This window comes from Echeneis naucrates, chromosome 17, assembly GCF_900963305.1.
Source record: "Echeneis naucrates chromosome 17, fEcheNa1.1, whole genome shotgun sequence".
Classification (NCBI taxonomy): domain Eukaryota; kingdom Metazoa; phylum Chordata; class Actinopteri; order Carangiformes; family Echeneidae; genus Echeneis; species Echeneis naucrates.
Genome location: NC_042527.1, coordinates 15,614,103 through 15,640,807, shown reverse-complemented (window position 1 = coordinate 15,640,807; position 26,705 = coordinate 15,614,103). Strand labels below are relative to the sequence as shown.

The following is a 26,705-nucleotide window of genomic DNA, read 5'->3' as shown; positions in this document are numbered from 1 at the left end:
AATGTAACAATCGCTATACTGCAAGCAAACGTAACGCCATGCAGAGCAGCTGCATTGAATCTTATGAGCTGGGACAGGATAGCATGCAAATTCATTGATGTCCATGAAGGACTTTTGCCATTTGAATCCATTCTATTATGAGTTTTGGTGAAAAGTCAAAAAAGACATTTTAGTATAAATCAAATGAATGTTTGACCTTCAACTGGAGAGACTGAAGAAAGAAAAATGTTTTTTTTAAACAAGTGAAGGTTGCATTCTCCTTGGCCTGAGGGAAGATGTGAATAAACAGGACAATGGAATGAAATAAAATGAAATAACGCCTGGAAGCTGTTTAATTATGGTCTGGTAAGAAGACAGTCTTATCAAACCCATCTCTGTTATTTGGCTGTTGTAACCTGAATCCTGCACAGGAAAGGCATTCATGTCACAGGAGCACCATAGACAAGTATCTTTATTGGGACACATACAGTGTTCTGGGGTTAAGACTTAAATATTTTTGCAGATTTATACAGAATCACAGACATAAAGTGCAACTTGAATCACCACACCTCACTTAGCTGAGAGAGCACGACACCAACCACAACACTGAAATCAAATAACATTGAGGATCCATTGAGGCGTGGATGAAGGAGGAAGCCACACCATTTGATTATTTATTTTTTTTTTACCTCATTACACAAAATGAACAGCTGATTATTAAAATGGCAAAGACCAATGTACACACTCATCCACACAGTAACACAAACACACACGGACAGTTCAGCTTCGAGCTGCTACGGCCGGAGCTTGCTGCTGATCGCTGGACTGCAGTTGTCTTCCCAGGTATTCCCTGCGACAGAAAAACAACAGATCAGACTCTTATAGCTGATTAGATGGATTTTAATTTCCAACCAGCTGTTGGATAAAACAGCTCATTGTTAGGTTACATCCTCCCATTGGCAACACCTTCAAATGTCTCGTTTTGTCTAAATAACAGCCCCCCAGGAGCCAGAGAGTAATTCATTTATGTGACGTACTTAATCTAACCTCATTTTGTGACCTCTTTGTTTAAGTATTCTGCAGTCAGATGAAAACTTAAAAAGCTGTTTGGCTAAAACAATTATCCTTGATACCAGTTTGGAATTTTTTTGGCAGTTTCTTTCTAATGTAATTCTGACCCAGACATGATCCCTTTTTATATGTTGCAATACAGTGCAGTAATTTGGAAAGGTTAAGAATAGATAGACACTCAGGTTTCAATCTTTGGCAGTAACATCTTCAGATGCTGTCATGACACTCACCTCCGTGCTATCAGAGCTCTCAAATGCTTCTCCGAAAATGAAAAGTGGAAAAGGCTGGCTAACACACCTGATGGTACAATCATGGAGTGTTGCTAAATAAATAAATAATAATGGCAGTCTATATTTTCCAACAGATGTTAGGGCCTAACAGCCAGAGCTCCTCTAATACTGGTGTTTTTGCAGGCTATCACTTTCTCTCATATTCTGCACTTTTATATTTATAAAAAGGCCACATAACACTGATTTCTTTTACTTGGTTTTACTTTCTTTATGCCACTGACTTCAGACTTGTCAGTTTATCAGGTAAATTAACAGAGCAGATGCACATGGTGGACGTTGAGCTTGACCATGAGCACCACCACGTCTGCCAGAATATGACTGGGTGTCACTGAATGTGCTGAAAGGACGTCATGATGAAAAACATGCAGTCTCATTTTGACTGCTGTTGCACAGTAAAACACCTCAAAAAGGTGGGATTATTCACATCTCTAAGTGCAATGAAACGCATGCCGTTCTGCGGAAATGCAGAACTCAGCGCCTTGTCCTTCAGACAGCAATCACATCACATTGTGTTACATCAATGTGGCAGACTATTTTGTACGGTCCAAAATGCAAATTCAAACCAAATTTCAGCCAATCATAACAAGCGAAGTGGTACACTGCAGCTGCTGAACAGCAATGCGATAAGGATGCTGGATCATGTTATTGATCATGTCTAGTGGCTGCTGGTGCTTTCAAAAATCTGCACTCAAGACTCAAATTGCACAAGTAGTCTCCAGTCTGTGACTGCAAGTAGGCCGATTGTTCACGTCGTTTTAAATACGTCTTGGTAAAAGGTAAATCTTCACACTTTGTAATTATCAAGCTTATGAAAATGTTTCCGGTTTGCATATGAACTTAAGACCCTCCCTTCTTGGTGTTTTTTGGAGAAGCTGTGTCAACTAATGTAAGAAGACAAATAGGGTCAGCAAAATATGGACTAGAGAGATGAATATAAATTAAAGAGAATTTGGTCCCCTGAAATTTTCACCAAGGTTTAGTTTTCATTATTGTACTTTTTTTCTGTCCTTCCCTGAGGCTTTGTAAAAAAAAAAAAAAAAAAAAAAAAAAAAAAAAAGGGAGCACACTGTGATCTTGAAGACACATTCATATATTTTGCAGGCCATAAAAGCCAGGTGCAGTATGAGATGGAATCTAATAATATACCTTTGGATCTTCTGTTTAAACAATTCTGATTCAGTCTAGACACCGAGTCCAGTTCGGCACAAGGACAAACCTTCAGCATTGAGCTGAATGAAAAAAAATTCCATCCATTCAAAACTTATTCACGATCTGGAAGCAAAATACAAACATCTTTATAAAAAGGTAAAAGGATAAAACAATTTTTCCCCCTCCCCCAGTTCACACATTCATTGTGCTGTTGTCATGACAGCAGGGGCCTTTGGTATGTAGGATGAGAAGACCATGGAAACAATGACAAGACAGCCCACTCGAGGCGACAGCGGGTGTGGTGTGCTGCTTTAAAAATATCAGTTGAGTAGTGGAGTCATTGGAGACCTTTCTGACGTTCACACCATCCAGTATTACTTCCCCCATTCTGTTATAACAGATAAGCATTCCTGTTTTATGAACACAGCGAGTGTAGCCTGCACGCACTTCGATGTACCAAAAACAAATACTGAGACCCCCAATGGATAGATCCTGTTGAGGTCATGAAAACAGAGGAGAGGAGAGGCAGGCTGGGACTAATAGAAAGAACTCCCACCCAGTACAGTCGGGTATTTTCGTTGTTTCATTTTAAAATAACACGCTGTGGCATTCAATGCCTGAGTGATAAAATATCTATTTTCCAATGAAAATCAACTTTCACTTGAGTATAAAATATTTTATTAGAATATTTAGAGTATTTAATGCCTGAGTAGGTGTTTCCCATTTGACCTAACTTCTGTTCTTTTATTGCAGTCCTCCATTGAAAAATACAAAATTAGGCCCACGATCGAAACGTGATTCACTGGATGTTCACATAGTGTTTCTGTTTTATAAGAGGCAGGTATAAGGAACAGAACAACTCTGAACTTTGGGTAAACATCTCAAAATGTATCCTCTTTTGGCAATGGTTATCTTTATTACAGAAAAAAAAAAAAAGATCTCTCACATTATCATTCTAGTTGCTTTCTGTTGTGGGTCTGATATTGAAAATGTGTTTTTCTTTCCTCAGTTAATGAAGCCAGACTGAAAACCTTTATGGTAGAGTGAATGATATGATGCTCACACCTCAGTGAACATACAAGGAACATTGAGGTCACTGAGATGGGAAAACAGCACTACACTCCGATATTAAACACACCTCAACCGTTCACAGTTGCCCAGGGAGCTAAGTGTGTTTTAGATAGCAACAGCAAAACTAACACATTTTCACTCATGGCTTGTTGGTTTTTTGTGTTTCCAAGCAATCCAATGGACAGAAAAAACACAGAAGATGGTGAGTTAAGTGTTTGGATCAAGAGGAATACGGATGAATGGTAAAGAAGAATTGACCGGTGCTTTAGTAAGTAAATAGGTCTTTAAACTGATGATGCAGGTGAGGGGGTTTAATAGAGGATTAAAAAAAAAAAATAATAATAAATAAAATAATAATAATAATAGTAGAATAAGATCAACGTTTTGGAAAAAAAAAAAATACTGCTGCTGATATAAAAAGTATACAAGCTTCTATACACAAGCAGACTACAACAGACTTTCTGACAAGGAAAATATTGATAAATATTGATGTGTTACCAAGGTAGATGTTGACAGACGTTTCATAGTCAAAAACTTGGGGACTGTTACGAATGACACTAAATGCATGATCAGTAGTTCAATCAAATCAGTGAGGCTGTGAATGTGCTCATACCAGTTGTGGACCATCAGCTTCTGCACAGCCAGCAGGGCATTGTAACGGACTAGCTGGTCTTCATGGTGCATATGATTCATCACCAGCTGCTTTCCACCCAGCTGCTCAATCACCCTGAAATGGGAGGAATAAGAGGAAAAAAAAAAAAAAAAATTAAGTTATTCAGTAGTTTGGCATCATGTAAACGGAGCCAGCCTGAATATAATGCATTGAAACAGGACAACAGACCACTGTGAGAAATGAGGGAGGGGGGGGGGGGGGGGGGGGGGAAATTAAAAATAAAAAACCAAAAAATAAAGTGTGAGGTGTGGCATTAAAGTAAAATGTTCTAAAGTGAGAAATCAAAAGCGGATGAATGTACACACACGTAAAATGTTCCTACTGGGATCTAATTACAAAGGTGAGTCTGGAAATGTGAAAACAAGCTGTGGGATTCTGACAACTGGAAAATAAGACTTATGTAAGACAAGAGAAACCAGCATCGATCTTTTTATCATCCATTCTCACACCTAAAAATAGAGGATAAGGAAGTCACAAGAACAGGAGTGTTCAGCCTTCCTGCGGTGGCTATTTTTCAGTTGAAGTTGATGTTTTTATTACAGCCAGCAGGCAAAAAAAAAAAAAAAAAAAAAGACGAAAGAATCAATCACTGAAAACAACTTTCCTGTTTTCTCATATTAATGTGTATCTCAATGTCTTTCCAAATCTGATGCAGTAGTTATAGTGGCTTCACATTTAGATGCGATTTGATTTTCACAGACTGATTCCTCACCTTTTGCCACGAGGGTAATGTCGCACATACTCCCCAATGTCGTGAGCTGCCACTGCTATGACTTGAGGATCATCAGACACTTCCAACAGCCTTGTCAAGATCCTGTTGAAGGCAGACAGAGGCATTGAAATAGAAAGGTTTATTTGCTTCAAAAAGGAGATCTTGGGGGGGTGATAAATAGGGTGGGCAGTGATGAGGTGGTTTTTAACTGAATATCAACAGATCCATCAGGATGTACTGATATACCAAAGAACAGAGACACAAATTGATGTTTCATTTCTGATCCAAGTCCTTGAATTGGACACACACAAAAAACAAAAATGGTAAATAAAAAAAGGCAATCTATACTTGAGGTTGATTGAAACGCCAACAAGTAATGAACAGGGTTAGAGTGATTTCTGGCCCAGCAGATCAAGGCTTCATCTTACTTGAGGAGCTCGTAGTTCTTCTCGTTCAGACGTACAGCGTTCTCACGCCAGAACTTCTCAGACTTGTGCACCGGACTCCATTCGAGGCGGCCGGATTTCAATTCAGAGCTGTACTCATCAAATGAGCTGCAGATGAAGAGTACACAAATGAAACGGATGGAACATGAAAAAGCTTGTTCAAAAAGAAAAAAAGAAGAAGAAAAAAAAAAAAAAAAAGTACTGTTCAAGGATCACTTATATTATTTGTTCCTCATGGGGGGTGGGATTATTTTTTGATGCATTACTTTTTCTCATCTGTCTAAATGGAGAGATGATTTTAATGGGGTACAGTAAAATGTCAAATGAACAAATTGCTGAAAAATACAAATTTAAAGGTTTTACTTTTATTGATTTGAGCAGATTTTCTGATAATCCGTTCGCTGTAGCAGGACTAATTTTAAAAAGTGAATGGTGCGGTACACTTTTAAAAATTACATGGAATTCATGAAATGGTGTTGACTGAGTACCTGAGATCCTGCACACTCTCTCCAAGCCTCTCAAGTAGAAACTTAATGTCCTCAGTGATGTCCTCGTCGTCGTACTTCTGCTGCTCCAGGTTCTCAAGCTGCTTCAGGACCTTGCACTGAATCATGGCCAAAGCGTACTCCTGACGAGTCTCTCGTTCTGAAGATTTCTCAAGAAGATTCTGTCAGAACATGTTGCACATTTACGACTTCAATAATAAAAATCTGATATTAACTGTCTGAATCAGTCAATGAATGAGTATGTAAATTCAATGTCCTGCTGAAACAATGAATCAATTCAATCATTACTCAATGAACAAAACAAACCGTTAATCATTAATAACAATTGAGTGTCAGTGTCAATTTATGAAAGACTTGGTAATTTACTTTTCCCAGCCTCATATTTAATTACATTACATAAATAATGATAATGATGTATATACTACCAGGCTACAAAAATCTGTCAGAAATAAAAGAGTCCCATTTATGTTGCTATTCTGTTTCTGTAGTATTTGTGTGCATTTCACATCACTAAAAGCTATTCTTTTTCCCAGAATGTTTCATAATGAATGTTCCAGAAGCGCAGCCTCCGACTATTATGTAGAATAAATGGAATTCCATACTGTGACCTTTAAGCCTTCATTGAGGCCATAGTAACAGCTGGCTACTTACAAAACCCATGACAAGAACATGTGATGTGCTCACAACGTCCTTGTCAAATTGATAAACACCACATTGAAGTAAATGTTGAGAGCCTCCATGTGGTAAAAAGAAATTTCATGTTTACAGGAGTTAAGTTAAATGTGCTAAAAAAAAAAAAAAGAAGAAGAAACAGCAACAACAAAAACACAATAGAGCAACAACTTAGTTGTAATGAACAAAAGATCTCAAACAGTTGCATTTGAGGACGTGTTCCAGATGGTCACATTGTTGGTCCCCTGTGGTGAGCAGAATCATCTGCATAATTAGGACATTTGGGAAAAGTGTCTAGATGCAGAAACATGCTGAAAATACTTGTAAAAGGCACAATGAATTCCATGCAATATCCTAACTTCCTCAATGACACCCCAACATGGAGAGCCCCTTTTTGTCAACAAAACAAATCCCCGTTTGTTGGAGGATGACAATGTTTTGGTAGCTGTGCTTACTCTACGTCAAACGAACACTGTCAGGTATGTGGAATAACTCTAGGGAGAACCCAATGTCAAGATGTTTCTGAGGTTCCCTTCGCTGCCCACCATTGCTTTTAATTAGCTGAAAGATAGCGGTCACAAATAACTACAAACTTGACCAACTAAAAACAGATGTGCATTGTGTGGCATCGGCTATGAAACAGTTGTTTCGAAAGTTGTGATGAATGAGCTTTGGGGAAATTAAACCAAAGCAGGAACACATGCAATCCACCAAAGTGAACAAGATACAGCACAACATAATCTCACAGAACTGATTTGTTTCAGCAAAGACACCCAAAAGGTGGGAGCAGGTCTATTAAAAGCACAGGAGTCAATTTGCTTCCCTTAAAATGACAGAAAATGTCCGATGTCCATTGTTTTCAATACTTTTCCTTAACAAAGACCTGAGGATGCGATCTGATATTCTAGACCAGTGCCAGCACCCTGTCAGACATGGGCGGAGAAATGGTTTGTGGAGCCATTGATGAATTCATTATCTGGCAGACACAAAGCAGCAGGGGAAGTCCAGTGTCCGGGGTGCTTATCACAACATTAAATATTCTGTGCTGTTTGTCATTTCAGTTTGCTCTTATTGTGACGAAGTACAGAGACTAAATAATTTTGACTAATTGTTTCTTCGGAGGGAAGAATATGAGATGTAGCTTATTTGGAAATCTTTCTTGTGTGCTCTCATTAGAGCAAAAGAAATTCAGCCAGTGTGGATTAAACATATTCAGGAAGAAAATGGCATTTTGCTGACATACAGAACAAGTGAGAAATTCTCCACATACCCTGAAGGCAGCCAGGATGATTCGAGTGACCTTCTCCTTGACAGACTCCTGCAGGATATCAGACAGGGCTGGCACTACGTTGTAGCGTCTCAACTGCTCACAGAGCTGAGGACTGAAGGCCAGGAGCCAGACACAGAAGATCATCTGGTACTGGAGCTGGAAGCCACACTTGTTGCTCAGCACTGCCGTGATGCTAAAAGAAAAATAGAAATTCATTTCTTCAAATCTAAGGGAAAAAAATTAAAAATAAAAAAAAAATCTAAATATGGAGGGAAAAAAAAAAAAAGGGAGAGAGAGAATCAACATCTACTACGTGTTAACTAAGAGGGATTTTCAGGTGTTTGTTTTTTTTTTTTTTTTTAAACATGCTGCCAGGCCATTACTGCTGATGATGACTGAAATAAGACATGCAGTCCCTCTGGACTGAAGAGCTGCTCAGAGTACAGTACTAATGATCACAGCTACGGTGAGTCATGCATTTACAGAAATAACTGGTAAGTGCGGAGATGTGGATCTCATGGATGTATATTAATTATCTGATCCAAACTAAGTAGCAGGGGTAGTTTTGAAGTGTTAGGTTAAGTGTGTCTTCCATTACTCTGTTTACTCTGCTTTGTTTTTCCCTGCCTCAGTGTGTCAAACTGTTCCAGCTGTGCTCTGCCTTTAGAAATCTGGCTCTTGAATATACAATAGTGTTGTCACAGGTGAGTAAATACATGAACTTCCGACTTTAGCACTCCAATATATGAATAGCAAAATATAATTGTACGTTTCACAACCAAAACAGCATTTTTGAACAATCAATCACGCTTTTCATGCTAAAAAACATAATAAACAGAAAGTTCAAAGTTCCAGTATATATTCGCTTGTTAAGATTTACTACAGTTTATAAACTATTTATGGTGTCAGGTGATAAATATCAAACATGAGGTGTCTAATATAAATACAATGACAGTACAGACCATCTTACTGCATCGCATCAACTAAATAAAGTGGCTAATTCCAAAATATCACATTTCCAATTCCAAATTTGACATCAAAAAATTATGAGGCAATTTACAAAAAAAAAAAAAAAATTTATAGACCCCCCCCCCCCCTCTTTCACAAGGTAAAAGTAACCTTGTTTATTAGGAGTCATTACTCACCAGTTGACTCCATCAGCCTCCACCCAGGCAAACCTATACTCATTGACCCTCAGCATCAGCTGAAGACACCCTGCCACACACTGGACATACTGAGAGCTCTGCAAAGGACAGAAGCAAAAATGTACTCAATCAGAAGTGTGAGCCTTTGCTATGTAATCAGGAAAACACAGAATGTGTGAAGGTCAAGTATACAGAGTAGTTGACAAGCAGAGACAGCACATCGAAGAACACCAATCCAAAACTTGCATTACCATCACCTATGAAACCTGAGGCATTACACATGCAGTCTATCAAATCTCTAAATAGACACATGCTAGATCACAGACTCAATAGTACAATACATAGCAGTAGCAGGGAAAATTGTCCCATCACACCTGAGCAGAATAATGTAAATTGAGATTAGAGTGGAGAAAGCTGAGAGGAGAAAATAGACTGCATTAATCTGTTAATTAAGAAAGAGTGAACAAAAGCAAAGACGTCCAGCAAGAAGAACAGGCAACAGGAGGACAAAAGCGTGGAGGAGCAGAGTAGCAGAGATTACCTGGTTTAAAATGCAGAGAAAAAGATGATGTTCAGTTATTAGATAGCATCCCTGTAAATATCTTTCTGAATGCATTTCTCAGAAATATCACACTATGCTTGACAAGGTCTGGCATAATGGCAGGATGCTGCTGCTGTGCAAATGCTGCTCCAGTCACCTTCATTATCATAATGTACAACAAAAGCCGTGTTTATCATGCACTTTCAGCATTAAGTCGAAGTGGTTTACAGCATGCAATTTTGTACTCTTAAAACCAACCAGGCGCTGCAAACACCATGCTGTCTGAATGGAGAATTTCCCCTTAAACAGCTTTTAAAAAAAAAAAAAAAAAAAAAAAAAAAAAAAAAGGCACAGGTCTCCAACATTCTGGAAGTATTATACAAAAAAACTGAACCCAAGAGCAGGATGGGAGAGAAAAAGAAGGGAAGGAAAAGACATGAAAGTCCAGTGACAGCTGACATTTGGCAGCTGGCAAACCCTGCCTTTGTTCTTGGAAGCGCCAGGGTGGCTGAAGACACACTTCACTCATACTCACTTCACTGGGGGAAATAGTTCCTGCGCCAGAGCCTGTTTCTGGACCTGTACCATGTAGGTTCTAATGAGAGATAAACAAAAAAAAATAGGCAATAGGCATAGCAAAGTTTTTCACAAGCCATCTCTTCGTGTGACTGAACTTAACATGTCAGTGACAGTGGATGCTCATTGATTTGATGGTTGGCTGTTAAAGAGAAAGAAAGAGAAAAAAAAAATAAATAAATAAAAAAAAAAATAAAAAAATAATATATATATATATATATATATATATATATATATATATATATATATATATATATATATATATATATATATATATATATATATATATATATATATATATATATATATATATATATATATATATATATATATATATATAAATAAATAAATAATAGAGATAGAATAGAGATAGAATTTAGGATTTGTTATCTTTTTGGATTATTAGATCCTATTCTATAGGAAAAAAAAACAAAAAAAACAAAACAACTTTTAAATAAACTATGTGAAAGACAGGCTATTGTCTCCAGAAATCGGTGTCCTAATATCTAAGAAAATATAATCCAAGAGATAATAATCACAAAATAATAATAATAATAATAATAATAATAATAACAACAACAACAGTTCACAATAACATTAGTATATCAAACTTCTTAATTTCTTCTTAATCACACCCATTCAACATGTACCCTGAAAATTCATTATTGGTGATTCTTATTGAAGTCATCTGTTGTTAGTCACAAAAAACATGGAAAAAAATGAAAACAAATAAAAATTTGAAGTTGCTGTCAGGAAAAAAAACAAACAAACAAAAAAAAAACAAACAAACAAACAAACAAACAAACAACAACACACTGTAAAATGACAAAGCAGTTTAAGACTTTACACGTGAATAATGCCAGTCCATACACAGTGACCATTGTTTCAGTAGGGATTACTCATAAAAAGTCTTTTACATGTCACCACATATTTTTGCATCACAATTCTGACTGATGTACCTGTGAACTGAGTTGGCTTTTGATCCAGTTGAAGTAGTAGTTCAGATCACTTCCCTCCATCAGATCACGGCCCCAGGCAGCCAGCTTAGCAATGATCCTCGCAGCCTAATATAGAAGGAACATTTTATTCATATTGGCATGCATGGACAACCAACAAACAGTATATGTCAAGAGCAGAGCCATCATTTTGCAGTTTAACAATTTCAGCTTCTTAAATGCAAGTGTGTCCCATGACAAGACAGGAACAAATAAAGCGCTGCAATTCTCCCATTGCCAGGGGGACAGTGTGTGTCAAAGTATTGATGCTGCAATTTAAAAGCAAGCAAGAGTGAGCATGACAGCGGGATTGATTGGGGCACTTACTGGCTGTCATCAGGCTGGTGGTACTATTAACTGAGGCATGTGCCTTATCATAAGCGCTCAGTTTGTTTTTGGTTGATAGCTTTTTTTTTTTTTTAAAAGGCTGGACAGGAAAAATCATTACATTTATTGTATTGCATTGACAAAAAAAAGGAAGGTTACCCTGTGAGGGATAACTAATACTGTGCTATGATTGGAAGCAGTTATGAAAAATTCATGGCAACAAAAAACCTTAATGGAATACAGTTTCACATGAAAAAAATAAGATCAGTTCACTATAGCTATGTGTAATTAACTTTGTTACTTGTGTAAGGTTCAAATTGTAGAGAAAGACTGAATTGCCCTGTATTGAGTTTGTTTTATATTGTAATTATTATTTGGTAACTCACCATGTGGACAGTAAAAAGGTCCTGACGATTCAGCATGGGAAGGAAGTAGGACCAGGCGGTGTTTTTCGTCTTTTTGGCATAGTCGAAGAAGATGTTCACTCTCTGATGGTTCTCCTGAGGAAGTGACGTTCAGTTCAAGGTATCAGATTAATTATAATTTAAATATACATTTCATAATTCAACAATGTGTTTATTTCTTGACAAAGCAACACATTTTTTATACATTTTCAGAACTACACTAATCACTTTTCTGAAGTTGTCATTTCAGCAAAAACATCCAATTTTGACATCCTTCCCTCATCAATCTGGGTTTTCTTCAAGTAATCAAAAGCTATCATGTTATTAGATAGAATGTTTGAAACATACTAAACCTAAATTAAAGAAGAAAAAAAAAAATTCTCTTAATTGTTGAGCCTACATTTTTTTTGGATGGCTGCACTGATTTCTCAAATTGTCTCCATCCATGTACATGCATGACCCAGTAGGCCAAAGTCAGTGGGGTCTGCATCTTTACCTGCAGGGTGTCATCAATCAGAGTCAGGATGTACTGAACCGTCTGCTCCTTGGAGATGTGGGCCATCAGATTGAGGAAGGTCTTTGCACACTGAGCAAACAAGCAGATAAAAAGAGACTCAGAAAGAGACAAAACCATTTAACGCTAAAAAAAAAAAAAAAAAAAAAAAACTGGCTTTTATTCTGCCTGGCTTCTCTCAAACTCCACAAGCTTGAAGTGAATGTGTGTGTCTGAAGCGTATTTTTCAACAATCAGGCCTCAGCAGTGTCTGTGCGGGTTTGTGTGTATTGTACACAGCATTTAATTTTTGCCATGTGGAAAGTCAGTGTTCTGACACTGGTGTGTTCAAGATGATGTATTCTATCAATAAGGAGTACATAGAAAAGCTGCTGTCTGAAAACAAAGCAGGAAAACTTTTCAGTGGTTTTACATCATAACTGTAAGTCACATATTGGTTTTCTTGGCTGAGGGAGGAGGTGGAAAAGAAATGAACAAGGAACAGCACGCTGTGTTTACAGCTGCACACAGATGTCTCAAACAGGGCTTGGATGGTTTCTTATCAAGCAGGACACAAGTAGGGCTAATTGTAATAATTATCACATGGGGAACCCATTATCACAGTTCTTCTGTGTCTAACTCTGATGCATCAGAACTGTGGGCTCAGAAGATAAGGAATAAAGATGGACAAACTTTTTTCCTGTTTGAGAACTAAAGCTATGAAGACAGCAAAACGGGGCACTGCCTTGTCACGTAGTGAATGAGACCATGTAGCTAAAAATCCAGACATGCATAAATAATATAAATGATGATAATATGTAATAATAGAATATAGTAATGTAAAATACCTGATGCCCTTCATTGGTCAGAATGAGCTGTTTCTCCTCTGAGTTAGCCACCTCAAACTTCTTGATGAACTCACAGTCCTCCACTGAGATCATCTGACTCCTAGAAGAACATTCACTGAGACGTTAGGCTGAGACACCATGATGTGTGCACTGCCACTCATTTCAGTCACTATGGGAGCAATACATATAACATATACATCTGTGCTTCAGCCATAACACTGAAGGGCTAGAATTTGCCTTGCAACTAGCATGGTATTTCTAATTGCAAGGGAAGCTTGTACAATAATCTGGAAATATCACATGTTCTTGTGAAGGCAAAACACCATGTATGGAACTTCCACAATGAGTGAAAGAAGGAATAAAGAAATCAGATGATTTGTTGAAGTGTTGAGTCAGGCAAGTCAGATTTGTTGCATTAAAACACAAGCTCAAAGAGGAAGTTTCACTCAAGACAGTGAATCACAACACACTAACGACAGTAGAGCTGCGTTTTGGTTAACATAATGCCATGTCTCTGCAGTGATATACTCAAAGGATTAGAGTAGTCAGAGTTTATCCTGTCTAATAAAGTTTGAGATATTGGTTTAAAGCAGTAGATAGAGACATTCTTCATCTGCCTGGGGGAAACTTACGTATTCTGCGGTTCACACAATAGATACACAAACAATTTCTGTTATTGCACATGGCCAGTTATGATGAGGGAGATGGGAGGGGGAAGAGGTGTTAAAAAGCCTAATGGCTATCAGGACAAAGGATCCCTACTAATTTCTTGATATCATTAAATGTTGGTTACCCAAAGCAAAAAAGAATATGTAAATGTGGTTGACAAAATACTGTAACTGCCTGTTAATACAATGCAGTCTACTTTGACCCTTCTTCCTACTGTTACTGTAATAAAAGATTCAGGACCATAGTTAACAGCAGCAACAAAAACTGGTCATTTATGTCAGTGAGCCATTTGGTTAAATTAGTATGTGCATGTTTATTGTCTGTCTGTTGGTGCTGCGATGGACTGGTGACCTGTCCAGGGTGTACCCTGCCGTTACCCAAACTCAGCTGGGACTGGCTCCAGCAGCCCCAGCGACCCAGAAACGGATAAGCGGTTGAAGATGAAGAATTGCATTTTAATTTGACGTACTTGTTGTAGTTTGTACTTACTGCAGATAGGACTGCCAGTTGACCAGATTGGCCCGCACCTCAGCTGCCTTTGCGGCAATAATGTTGGTGGGCACTGCAGCGTCCACAGCGCCGCGGATGTCCATGTTGTGATGTGTCCACTACAGTAAATCAGGATTAAAATCCAACGCCGCCTGAAATGGAAACACCCAGATTAACATCACCACAGCATCTCAACATGAGAGGCGTCATTACAAACACTGGGTGGTTATCAGCAGGTGTGTACAGGCCAGAAATGACAGATTACACATAACAACATGTCAACAACCAACAATATATCATATGGAGATTGTAAATATTCCTAATGATGGACGAAACACGGTTTAAGACCGACCTGCAATGGCTGACAGAGCTATAAGGCAGAAAGCTGACATGAAGCAAGAATATATAAACACTAATACTAAGTATTCAGGCCTGTGGCAGACACGGTGAGCCTCGATTTAGTCTTAAAACTTTAGCTATGACATTATTTAGTCCATCTGCTGCAGCTCAGACTGTTAGCCGCAGGTCATGTTAGCTTAGTAAGCTAACCAATGTCACGACTGATGATGAAGGGATGAACTGGGATGAAGCTCACACGGCTCAGACCTTCTTACATTAAACTCCACCAAGACTGTAGCCAAACACAAAGCAAAAACACAAGACTGTCACATTTTCGTGCTGTCGGTGACGCAGATGTCACCGTTAGCCCAACTGTCGGACAAAATTAGCTGCGGCTGCTAACCTGAGCTAGCTGTGCTAACGTAGCTTCAGCTCCACTCTGAGCCAAAGAAGCAGGAATGTTTTTAGAATAACAGGATCCGACCGAACAGATGTTTACCAAACCTCACGGCATTTAATGTCAGAAGAATGTAATATAACGAGCCAACTGGAATTTAAATGAAACACTCACCCTGGTACTGTCCTGAGCAAACAGCTGACAGACTACAGCCCGACGTCACCGTTTATCATGTGACCGTCAGTCACGTGCTCCGCTCCTCGACGCTGCATCGATTCAAACGAAACGGACCGTTTTTAAACTCATCGATGCATTCATTCATGAATAATATTTATTCAGTAAGTATGCGGTAATGGTGGTGTGTCTCCTGTGAAATGTTTTGGTGTACTTACGTTTAATTTTGATCCTAAATTAAGACTTTGTATCCACAATATATAAACTTAGAAAATGTGGTAAGATTTTATTGATGACGTTATGTAAGAATCCACCTGGTCCAGCAGTAAAATGCTCCCTGCACATTATTGCATTGGAAGGCAAATAATAATTCAATAAGTAAAAGATATATGGGATTACAGTATAAAAATGCATAAGATAAATATATATACAACAAATATAATACTAGGAGCTTGTTCTCTGTATCGTTAGTTCACTCACTTTTGAACAGTGGAAATATTTACCTGCATCTTTCTACTGCAATATTTTCATTGAAGGATATTTATGTTCCAAATATATATGTATGTTTTCCACAAGGCAGAATTGGTAGGTCTTCTCCTGCAAAGGTAGGAACACAATTAAATTGAATAATTTGCTGATATTGCTTATTTTTTTTACTTGCTTTATTCCCTTAAAAGCAATATTTGTAAAAACGGCGGACATGGACATTCACTGTTATTGTTTGAGGTTACTACAATCATTCAATTTAATATGGTAAAATAATAAAAAAAATGCAGTTGGTTTAAAAATAAAACTTTCTCAGCAATGACAACTAACTTCTGTTGTCTTTTTTTTATTTACTAACTTTGCCCAAAATGCAAAAGGAGAAAAAAAAAAAAGACTTGCAGTGAAATATGAAACTGATACAACAGTCAGTGTCTCTGCTGCCAACGGACAAGAACAAATTCTTGGAAACAGAAGCAGACAAAGTTAATTTTCTGTTTTTCCATCTGTCCCTAATATTTCTGACATGCTAATGGGCTGGAAAATAAGAATACACCACATATGGCTAAAGCCAATTAATTACAATCAACTGCATTGTCGCTTGTTCTTTAACTTTGCGGCTTTGTGAGGATAACCAAGGGCTAAAGTCAGTTGATTGCTCACACTGAGGAGCTTTGATCAGCTATTATCCTTGTGAGTCTGTAATGAGTGGCATGACCAAGTAGATGTTAGAGTTTCCTCAGTGAACAAATCAACATATTAGTAACAGAGTAGTCATCTCAAAAAGTCAAACTGTGCGTGTGTTAGCGGTTCAAAGTGTCCGCTGGGGCTATGTGTTTCTTCTGCGGAGACCATTTACCAATGTGTTTTAATCCTTTGTATTACATGGGAATTCATCAGGAGGCATATATAATCACAAATGAATCCACGTCTGTCACTCCATCCTTCTCACTCAGCCACTAAAACCTCCTGGCTTAATCTGGCCTAAGCTGGTGAGACGGTAGCGCACAGAGGAATCAGGATTGCATCCAGTGGGAACATTGTTCTAATCCCCTTCTGCCCTCTCCTTTGTGAATACTCTTCTCTTTGTCAGGGTCACTGATGCATTTTTTGTCCTTCCCTCTCTCTCTCTGCCGCAGTGTGCTTCAGAGGAGATGCCCGGAAAACGTAGAGGACGGAAGCAAGGAGTGTGTGAATTTCTTATGATCTCAACCGGACTTGAGCCTCACATGGCAAGTGAGGCCTCATGGTCGGAGTATGCCATGTGCTAGAGCGGTGAGGCAGTGGGAGATCAGGCCCACGTCTGCTCTGCAGAGGATCAGACGCACCAGGTCCCTGATGTGGCAGCGGATACGGGGACTGGCCCGGGCCTGTCGGCGCGGTGCGGGGTACCCGGTCAACTACAATGACCCGGACCGAGAAGAACAGGAGATGGTGTGCCTTGAGGTATGGGAGTGTGGCAGCTTGTTACAAATGAAGGATTACGGTTGCTGATGACTGCCTCATTTTCATGAACCTGTCTCTGACAGGTCTCCTGCTTTTGACCTGATTTTCGTGAAGCAAATACAGTCAAACAAGTCAGAAGTCCATAAACTAAAACCACAGAAATATATGAGCTGAGTACACATTTCAGAAATGTTTTAAGCCAAAGCATGCTAATTATTATTTTGCTAGTCTCTTGTAGCGGCATGAAAGCCAATCTGTTGCTGAAAGTGTTTTTGTTAAAATAAATAGATTTGACTATTCTAACGAACTAGATTTGATTATTCTCAGAAAAGCAATACAACTCCACTCATCTTTCAAATAATTATGCATTATGAAATGCATGAAGTAAATGAACAACCCTCATTCTGCCTGAGTTACTATTTTCATTGCAGCCAGATTGCTCGGTCCAAGTGTCAGCAGCGGTTCTGCCAAACTTCTATTTAGGGAAGTACTTCCTGTCTGAATGAGGCTTAAGAAGATTAAAAGAAGATGCTGTGTCTCAAAATAGTGTGAAACCAATCATTAGATCTCTAAACAAAGTTGTATAGACAGCAATTCAGGAAGTTAAAATATATGACAGGTAGCAACAACCAGTGTAGTATTTAATGAGAGACAGGGAGGTTCATTAAACGTTTCCTATAACTCATCTGCAGATGTGGGTGTGGAGTTTGGCAGCAGAATGTTTCCCAGTAAAGGGATGAAAAAAGATTTCCGAGGGCTTTCTGTAGTAAAGACAGCTAGGTTACTATCCACAGGGGGGCAGGGATTGTACAACAGCCACGAAGACACAGTAGCTGTCGTCAGAATTGAGTGGGGGGAGATGGGTCAGCCCATTCATATATACATTACATAAAACAGTTTGTTTCAGAGAAGATCTGTGTCTTGCTCACTTCCAGTGAACTATTTCACCTTGGAGCTTACGTGAAGTTAATAAGAATGAAGGCAATACTTATACTAGCGGTTATTATACGAAAGTGGATGGAATGAACAGGTGTATCAAAACATGCATTGGAGACTACCTAATATTTAAGTTCAGTGGAGATGCATTTCTAACAGAGATTTGGTCTTGAAGTGGCTGGTAAAAGCAAAGGTCCTGCATCCACTAGTCACTTGGCAAGTTACAACATCTGAACCTAACTACAATCAATCAAGCTGCAAAAATCATTTATGCCAGATCAAAACCTGTAAGTCTTGTATATGAATAGAATTTGACTTTTTGAGCAGTCTTGTCAACAAGCTGTTTACAGCTTTGTGGCGTCAAGGTTAGCATGTAGAGCTAATCACCCTGGAGTCATGCCTGAACACTAGTTGGAGTAAAATGGATTTTTTTTCTGCTGACATTGTTTGATGCAGCTTTAAGCAGGCCTTTATGAGTTACGTTGGAAATCAGTGGTAAGATTTCAGGTTATGAAGGACCAAAATATGTATGGTAGTGTCAGCACCGGCCACCTGTGGAGATGTCCGTCCATCTGAGCCCATTATTTTGAAGCATTTTTATGCCTTAGCTCAAGAGATAAAGAAATGCCAGATATTGAGAAGGAGATGTAAATTACTGCAGTGACTTAAACCCCATGGCCGTGCCTTTCTTTCTATTTAGTGTTAGAGCTCAGCCATGATTAGACAGCACACAGTGGAGAACTGACAGGAAATTGGATTGAGAAAATAAATGGGAGTGAAATTTAACAAATGTCCCTAGAAGGAAGCAATTTAAAGACACAATGAGTAAATGGTGAGTGTGTTTGAACCCCAGGCCACCAGGATACTCTGAACCATCTATTTTAGAAAAACTGCAACTCAAAACACCCTACTTTCATGTGTCATTTCATATTTCACATTATTTCATCATCATGTCATTCAGCCAGGCTAGAAACGATCTAATTTACCCTCTTATGTCTTGTTTGACCCCTAAACTTTTTGGATATGGACTTTTATAACACAAAAATGACCAATCTTTTGTGTTTGTGTGTGAAATGTTATGGGTTTGAAAACTTCAGAGTTGTGTTCATCTTGTGTCTTCATCTTGTGTTCACCAACAGACATTAGTGTCAGGCGAGCTATGAAACAGATAACAACATAACTTAGTTACACGAATAACAATACTGATTACGCTTTAATAAATTGAGCCTGACCTTTACAGTAAAAAGAGCAAATTCATCTGAACAGCTGTGTGAGGAGGGGCTGAGTTTAAAGAACATCAGTGTTAGCAGGTTAAAAAAAATAGATATAGGAGAAACATTTTTCTCTCACTTTTGTTGCTTTTGTTGCTGTGATAGGACAACTTGGCATCACCTTCAAAATGCTAACAAATGCCATGTATGATCTCTTGAGGTGTTAAGCTGGTCTCTGCACTTCCTCCCAAGTGCTTCCCTGTGTGTACAGCTCCACTGATTGAATCTGTGGAGCTGATTCTATCTATCCCCCAAAGCTTCACAGTGATCTGTCCCCTTAATCACACATTGAAAAGACTTTTTTCATCTGGTCTCTGTCAGCTCCCGTGTGACCTTGTGTGTCCGGAATCCCTCCTCCACTTGGCTTTGTGCTCTGGGAGGGAAAAGTCTGTGTGCTGATCAAATCACAACAGCATAAAGTATCATTCACCCCTTGCTGGTGTATGTATCAATCTAAAATGACTATTTGTGGATCTGTGTTGCATAACCTGAACTCAAGGGAAGGTGTTAAATGAAGTGTTGTGGAGAAAGTCACATGTTTACATCTCTCAGGAAAATAGAAATTTGTAGATGATCAGGGTCAACCCAGTTAAGCACAAAGTTGTTCATATGGACAGGAAATAGAGCTATTCCTTTCCCCTTTTTTAGGAGATATCAGAGCTGTGCGTCTCATCCGTAAGTGGGTGCCACACTTCTTATTACAATGTGGGGCTGGGGAGATTCATTACCACTATCTTGAATGACATTGTGACCTGAGAAGGCAACAGCACAAGTGTCATGGTGCAAATTAAGTAGATAATTACAAGGGAATAGACAGCCATTGAGTGCAGAGTGCCATCTGGTGCTTATATAGAGCAAGACATGAAGTGTGGTGTTAAAAATGGTTCTTAGCTTACTCTGATAGATTTGAGTGAAAAATGTATCTGTTGTCTACCTCGATCTTGATTCTCCATCAAACATGAAATACACTAGCATGGTTTAATACTCAGTAAAATCGAATGACATTAAGGAAATCATAACGGTCAACATATACATACATAAAAAGAAAACAATGTGAGGACTGATGAAGTCAGAAAATGTTTTTTTGTCATACACAGAATGTCACATTAGTGCTTTAGTTCCATCTAACCTTCAGATGGCAGTGTTGTCCTCTACATCACGAATTTTCACAAGCCTGAATTGTGAATTTAGTAACTGCAGCCTAGAAATCATGCAATACAGTGGAACAGGATGTATAGGATACAGATTGAATTGAAAACTGCAGAAGATACATGTGGCAACGCAGGTGGATGTTTGCTGCTTCCATACTTAATTCACACTAACCACAACAATGAGTGAACCATAATGAGCAAAAACATCATGTGCCGATATGGATGTGTTGACATATTGGTTTGAGAATTTGTATTTTTGTGGGTCACAAAAACATTTATGTGAAAGGCGGATTAATAATTATTCATTGCTCACAAATGATGAACCGTTCATCAAAGTTGCTCTTGGGGGGGGGGGGGGGGGGGGGGGGGAGCTTTGAAAATGTAATCAACAGATGAAACCTCCTACATTATAAACCACAGGACATCGTTCAGTGGGACAGTTTCAGCACCACAGACAGAGACTTTGAAAGAGTGACGTTTCTGCACATTCTTTGAAATGCAGCTGAAAAAAAAAATCCCACAATTCAAAGCTCAATCATTTGCTGTTTGATAGGTTGTTTTCCTGCTTGGGGCGGTAGCTTTCCATGCCTTCATTTTGGTGTGTTTCGCTCCCTTTTTTTTTTTTTAACACACCGCCTTGCAGATCCCCCCCCCCCCCGCTTCAATAGTCCCGTTCCTCAGACTCTCCCACACCGGGCAGGAGCGGACCTGCTCGGTAAACCCGAGTCCTCCCGTCGGGCTTTACTCTCCTCACTGAGCTACTACGAGTTGGACAGAAGACGCATGCGTACTGACTTGAAGCAGCCGGTCGGGGGGGGAGAAACCTTATGTGCCATCGGATGTAATCAAGGCAAAGAATTACCTCTTCTCTGCTGTGCATACATGGTGAAATTGTAAGTACCGGCAGCAAAGCGGTGTGTGGTTGAGCGTATGTTTGGTGGTGGTGGGGGGGCGTTTGAGGCCGTTTTCCCGGCGGTGTAAAGGGGGTGTCACTCTCCGGCCGTGCAGCGGGGCTCGGAGCAGATCTAGGCTGGGTCTCTTCGGTGGCTGTCCAGGACGACACACGGTAGCACCTTCCATTGATGTGATGTGCAGGTTGCTAATACAATAGTGTCTGCTGTTATATCGCTCAGGAGCCATCACGCCCCCCCCCCCCTTCAGTACCATCACCATCATCCACCCCCCACCCCCCTTTGACGATTGTACCGCTGTGAGATTGAAGTATTGTGGTTTATTTTTTGTTATCATAATTTATCCTTTGAATGGATACAACCCCCCCACCACCCCGCTTTCACCGTCCATAGCTGTCTATAGCTCCCTGCAATTGTGTCAGCCTTCAAGTACCCGACACCTAACGCGTAAAATATGCCATTTGGCACAGCGCACGAAATCTGCGGCTCAAATCCAGCTCGGAATCTGAGGGAACCCGCGCGGATCCATTTTAGAAATGACCAAACGGTGTTGTGTTCACTGAACGGCTGATGGAGCGATGCTGCGGTTATAGATTTGCAAGCTACTCCTTCAGCTCCTTCAACTCCCCCCTCCTTCCCTCCCATGGACCAAATCTTCAGATGTTTTATATATATATATATATATTTTATTTATTTATTTATTTATTCCAGCATCGTTTTCTCGGGTCAGGTAGTAGCCGGATGATGCTGTGAGTTGGAAGCGACAGCTTTGTTACATAAATGATCTGACAGGATTTGGCAGTGTCTGACCTGGTGATGACACATACGTTAAAATCAGACAAGCCAGTCTGTAGTCTATAGGCCTACAGACCTGCAAGGGGATTCTGCTGAATGCTGGAGAGCTCAAGTCACAATTATAACTCAGCATCACGAATCTGGCTTCAAAATGCAAGACGGTTTCACACTCACAACTTACAACTATGTATTATATTAATACATGACAAATATATATTATTTGTAAGTGTATTTATTTACTGCTCCTCTTGGGCCCAATGAGTGTGGGGCATAATTTAATACCCTGCTGTTTTCGCAGATGGGATATTTCAAATTTTGTAAAATGTGCAAGAACCACTGGTGATATGTAATTAGAATGCATCTGATATTAACCGGACAGGTTGGGACTAGAGTGACTTAAGTGTTCATGTTTGGATGCATGAAAAATAAAATCGGCCAACAATTCTGCCATATTTTTCTCCGAACACAACAGCATTCCTCTACAGCGTGGCCTCTGGGCATGCCAGCACATGTTTTGGCCTCAGAGCACTATAGCAGCTTTTTACTGCCTGCATATATAACTAACTGATTTGTATTCACTAAATGAATTTTCACAATCTTTGTCATGATGAATGTGATCACAGTGGTGGTACAAACAGATGCGCTGTCAGGGTTTCACGCTGCCATCACCTCTCCTCAGTCTTATTGCGGTACACCCAGTGCTGTCCTAACCATCTATTGCACTGGCGCTGATTTATGTTCAACCAATCCGTTAGAAGCTAACGAGTTTTCTTTCCTTTTCTCTACACCAAGAAAACGCTGTCTACTATTTCTCTACTATATTAGGTAACTATTCCTGGCATCACAACACTACACATAGTGCTTTCATCTCCTCTCTCTTTTGTCTACAGCCCATGGGATCAGAGCGGATGGAGATGCGAAAGAGGCAGATGTCGGTGCAGCAGGAGTCGGCAGCGGGGGGAACTGCACCGGCCCAGCAGGGCCAGCCGGGCCAGGCCAACCCACGGGGCTCAAATGCATGTTGCTTCTGCTGGTGCTGCTGCTGTAGCTGTTCCTGGTAGGTCTTCCCTGCCTGAGAACTCAGTGGTTGCGGCCCAGCATGGCTGACATTATTGCATGTGGAACAGCACAGCCTGAGTTACTGTGTCTTAGCAGCGGGCTCCAACTTGTGTCTTTTGCTCTGAGTAGTTTAGCATGAGGTCTGTGGACGTTTATTAGCGGTATCATGATGTAAAACATTTAAACAACAGCTTGGAACCTGTTGCGAATGTGAGCTCTTAATATATCTGCATTTCAATAATCAGAATTTATGGGAGAAGAATTTCAGTTCTCTGTCACTGTTGGTGCAGATATATACGCCTTCAGGCGTACAGCTCAACAAAGATTAACAAGCCGAGCAAATGTCATTTTCAACATATGGCTCTTACATACTGCAACAACAGGATAATGCAATAATTGATATATGTGTGAGTATGGAATAATGTGCATTCTATTTTTAGCGATAAAATGTAAGAAAGAAGACCCAAATATGATGTTGCTAAATTGCTTTTTGGTCCAAACAACAGTCTAAAACCAAAGATATATCTTGTCTATTGTGGCAGTTAATGATTATTTTAAATATCAATTCATCTGCTACTTAATTTCTCCCTTAATCACGCAAAGATTTCAGTTTCCCAGAGTTGGAAGTGATGTTTTCAAATGTCTTGTTTTGTCTGACCAACAGCCCAAGCTGTCATGCCGTGCAGTTTAACTTGATATAAAACAGAGAAAAGCAGGGAATCTCTTCATAAGTGGGTTTGAAAATGTATTATTAAGTATAAAGTAATATTTCATGGCCAATCATAAAATCTAATATCACCAACTAACTGTTACACTGTTACTTTTTCTCATAGTAGGCTAAGAAAGCTAGTGGAGACTCACATTTTATAGCCACTAAAACTCTGTTGATCATGCCTGAAATATGACTGAAACAATGAGTTCATTATCAAAGCACTTACTGATTTACGTCCTGGTAGTCAAGTAATTTATTGATTACCTAAATGCATTGCCTCCACTTGGGAAACAATGAGACTGCTGGTGCTACATTATTGCACAAAGTTTATGTTAAACAGGAAATGATATAGACGTACAGTAAGATGATCGATATTCATTAATACATCATTTCTCAAGAATCTTATTATCTGCGCCTCATAATTGGAATTGCAGTTCGGTGTAGTTATGATTGATAGAGATCTGTCCGTTTTCGTATCCGTGTAATCCCTAGGAACGAAGACCGAGATGACAAGAACCGAAAGGCATCTTATGACGTCAAGGAAGGGACCTCAGACTGTGAAGACTGGTCAGTAAAATTCACTGCACGAAGATCTCTTAAGTACAGATTTCTTTTTTTTTTTTTTTTAAATGTTGCCGTTACTCACTTTCATGTTGTCTACTGTCTCTGCAGTCCTACGCCAACTTTGGAAGAGGTGCGCTCATGGGGGCAGTCGTTTGACAAGCTGATGTGTTGCCCGGCGGGGAGGAACTCCTTCAGACAGTTTCTTCGCACTGAGTTCAGCGAGGAGAACATGCTCTTCTGGTTAGCCTGCGAGGAGTTCAGCAAAGAGACCAATAAGAGTGTGGTAGAGGAGAAGGCTCGGGCCATCTATGAAGACTACATCTCCATCCTCTCACCAAAAGAGGTGTGACAGGCCAACTTCATTATTCAGTTGACTTCAGGGTGCAAACTCCATAATATCATACAAATGTCCATTTCATACTCATACCTTACTTAAAGGAACAGTTCAACATTTTAGGAAGTATGCATAATCCTTTTCATAGTTGCTGTTTCGATAAGAAGATCACCTTCCTGTCTGAATGGTAAATATAAAGGTACAATGTTTTAGCTTTGCTTAGCACAAAGACAGAAATCAGAGAGTAATAGATTAATATACCCAATAAAATCTACCTATCAGCTTGTTTATTCATATGTAAAATCAGATTTTATTCATCTGTGCAAAAATTGAAATTGGACAATGGGGGGCAACAAGTAAGAAACTGAAAGCGAAAATCCCCCAATCAAGCGACGGATTGTTGTTTTTGTATTTATGAAACAAACGAAGTTTAAGATGTTAACTTGAGCTTTGTTTGGTGTATCTTTAGAAACATTCTGGCTGGCTCTTTCTGCCGTTCCCTTGTCTTTTTGCTAAGTCGAGCTAATTTGATACTGTACAGACACAACGTTTCCACGTTCTTCCTAACATGTTATTCTGCTGACTCCTAGGTGAGCCTTGACTCCCGTGTGCGTGAGGCGATCAACAGGAACATGCAGGAGCCCACCTCGCACACGTTTGACGATGCCCAGCTGCAGATCTACACACTAATGCAAAGAGACTCGTATCCCCGCTACATGAACTCCCCAGCCTACAAAAACCTGCTCAACACTCTGTCAGAGCAGTCCCCTGAATCTTAGGGTGGTGATGACCTGTGATCTTTTAACTCTCTTTATTCCTCCCTCCTCTCCTCCCAATCCTTAGCCCCTTTTTTTTTTTATTTATTTTATATGTTCAGTGTAGGATTACATGAACCAGGCCTCGGGCCTGACCCCTGCCAGGGATCTCAGCTCTATTGTGATCTGCACCTGACCGAAGACACTCAGGTCTCAAAATCTCCCGAGGGCTTGACATCACAAGTACTGCTACAGATCAACATAGCAAAACACTCCAAAGGAATATAAATGCGTTTTGTTTCTCATTTTAATTTTTCTTTTGTTTTCTTTTTTTTGGGGGGGTGGGGGGGAGTAATCTATTTTATTTGTGTTCAGAGTTTTTTATGGTATGTTGTTTTTTGTATGATTGTTTGGGGGGGAAATGATTCCTACTGTAGACTATATATTTATGAGTTTGTAAATAGTACAAATGGAATTGTGGGTATTTTATGTGGAAACACCTGGTTCTATTTACTGCGTAAGAAAATCAAAGCTCAAGTCACAGGCTACAAGTTAGCTCTACTTGCAGGCAGCTTTGTGGGGTACTGTATGATTTGACTTTATTTCTACCCTGTTTTGTTACCTAACCTCACACTTTGGTACCTGTGACAATGACTTGGCAACTCCAGTTCATGTAGATCCTGTGTGTAAATGGAACTGCTGAAAGTGTGTTTAAAATAACAAAGTGACAATAGTTCTTGTTACAGTGTGAAATGTGTTTCCTTAAGAAACTCAAATCCATGAGTTAAAAAAAACATCCTCTACTCAATTTAACCACAGAAGATTGCCTATTTAAAACACTATTTAAAAGTTTTTTTTTTTTATTCTAGTGTGACTCACTGCACACGGCACTGTAACACAAAAACCATAGTAATAATTTTAGTTACCATATAAAGTATTTTCATTTATTGACATTGATATTTTTTGCCAATACAGGGGAACCAGCAAGTATAAGTTGTATTTAGGTATTACAGGGAAGATAACTATACTTATTATTCACTGTTAGAAAATGT

The 26,705-nt window shown here is 39.3% G+C and overlaps 2 protein-coding genes across 2 annotated transcripts; one reads left to right on the top strand and one right to left on the bottom strand.

Annotated features, from left to right (window-relative positions):
* Nucleotides 1–433: 433 nt before the first annotated feature.
* On the bottom strand, nt 434–15,287 carry atp6v1h (ATPase H+ transporting V1 subunit H). The gene is made up of 14 exons (XM_029524762.1): nt 15,237–15,287; nt 14,327–14,478; nt 13,169–13,268; nt 12,324–12,413; nt 11,810–11,923; nt 11,061–11,165; nt 10,061–10,120; nt 8,985–9,082; nt 7,840–8,032; nt 5,880–6,058; nt 5,374–5,499; nt 4,946–5,047; nt 4,174–4,287; nt 434–829 (listed from the first exon to the last, which is right to left on the bottom strand). The coding sequence occupies exons 2-14, from the start codon at nt 14,428–14,430 to the stop codon at nt 760–762; spliced, it is 1,455 nt and encodes a 484-aa protein (XP_029380622.1). The 5' UTR covers nt 14,431–14,478; nt 15,237–15,287; the 3' UTR covers nt 434–759.
* A 1,770-nt stretch (nt 15,288–17,057) lies between these two features.
* rgs20 (regulator of G protein signaling 20) lies at nt 17,058–25,677 on the top strand. The gene is made up of 5 exons (XM_029525409.1): nt 17,058–17,165; nt 23,120–23,286; nt 24,493–24,567; nt 24,673–24,907; nt 25,489–25,677. Exons 1-5 carry the CDS (start codon nt 17,058–17,060, stop codon nt 25,675–25,677), a joined length of 774 nt encoding a protein of 257 aa, XP_029381269.1.
* Nucleotides 25,678–26,705: the final 1,028 nt, after the last annotated feature.

Bases quoted from the DNA above. Each gene is read 5' to 3' on its own strand.
- atp6v1h (XM_029524762.1), bottom strand. From the start codon at position 14,430: ATGGACATCCGCGGCGCTGTGGACGCTGCAGTGCCCACCAACATTATT. The intron at 8,033-8,984 runs GTGAGTAATGAC...TTTTTCTTTTAG, and splicing joins GAGGCTGATGGAGTCAACTG to CATCACGGCAGTGCTGAGCA. The intron at 830-4,173 runs GTATGAGCACAT...TTTCTGTCGCAG, and splicing joins AAGCTGATGGTCCACAACTG to GGAATACCTGGGAAGACAAC.
- rgs20 (XM_029525409.1), top strand. From the start codon at position 17,058: ATGTGGCAGCGGATACGGGGACTGGCCCGGGCCTGTCGGCGCGGTGCG. The intron at 23,287-24,492 runs GTAGGTCTTCCC...TGTAATCCCTAG, and splicing joins TGCTGCTGTAGCTGTTCCTG to GAACGAAGACCGAGATGACA. The intron at 24,908-25,488 runs GTGTGACAGGCC...GCTGACTCCTAG, and splicing joins CCATCCTCTCACCAAAAGAG to GTGAGCCTTGACTCCCGTGT.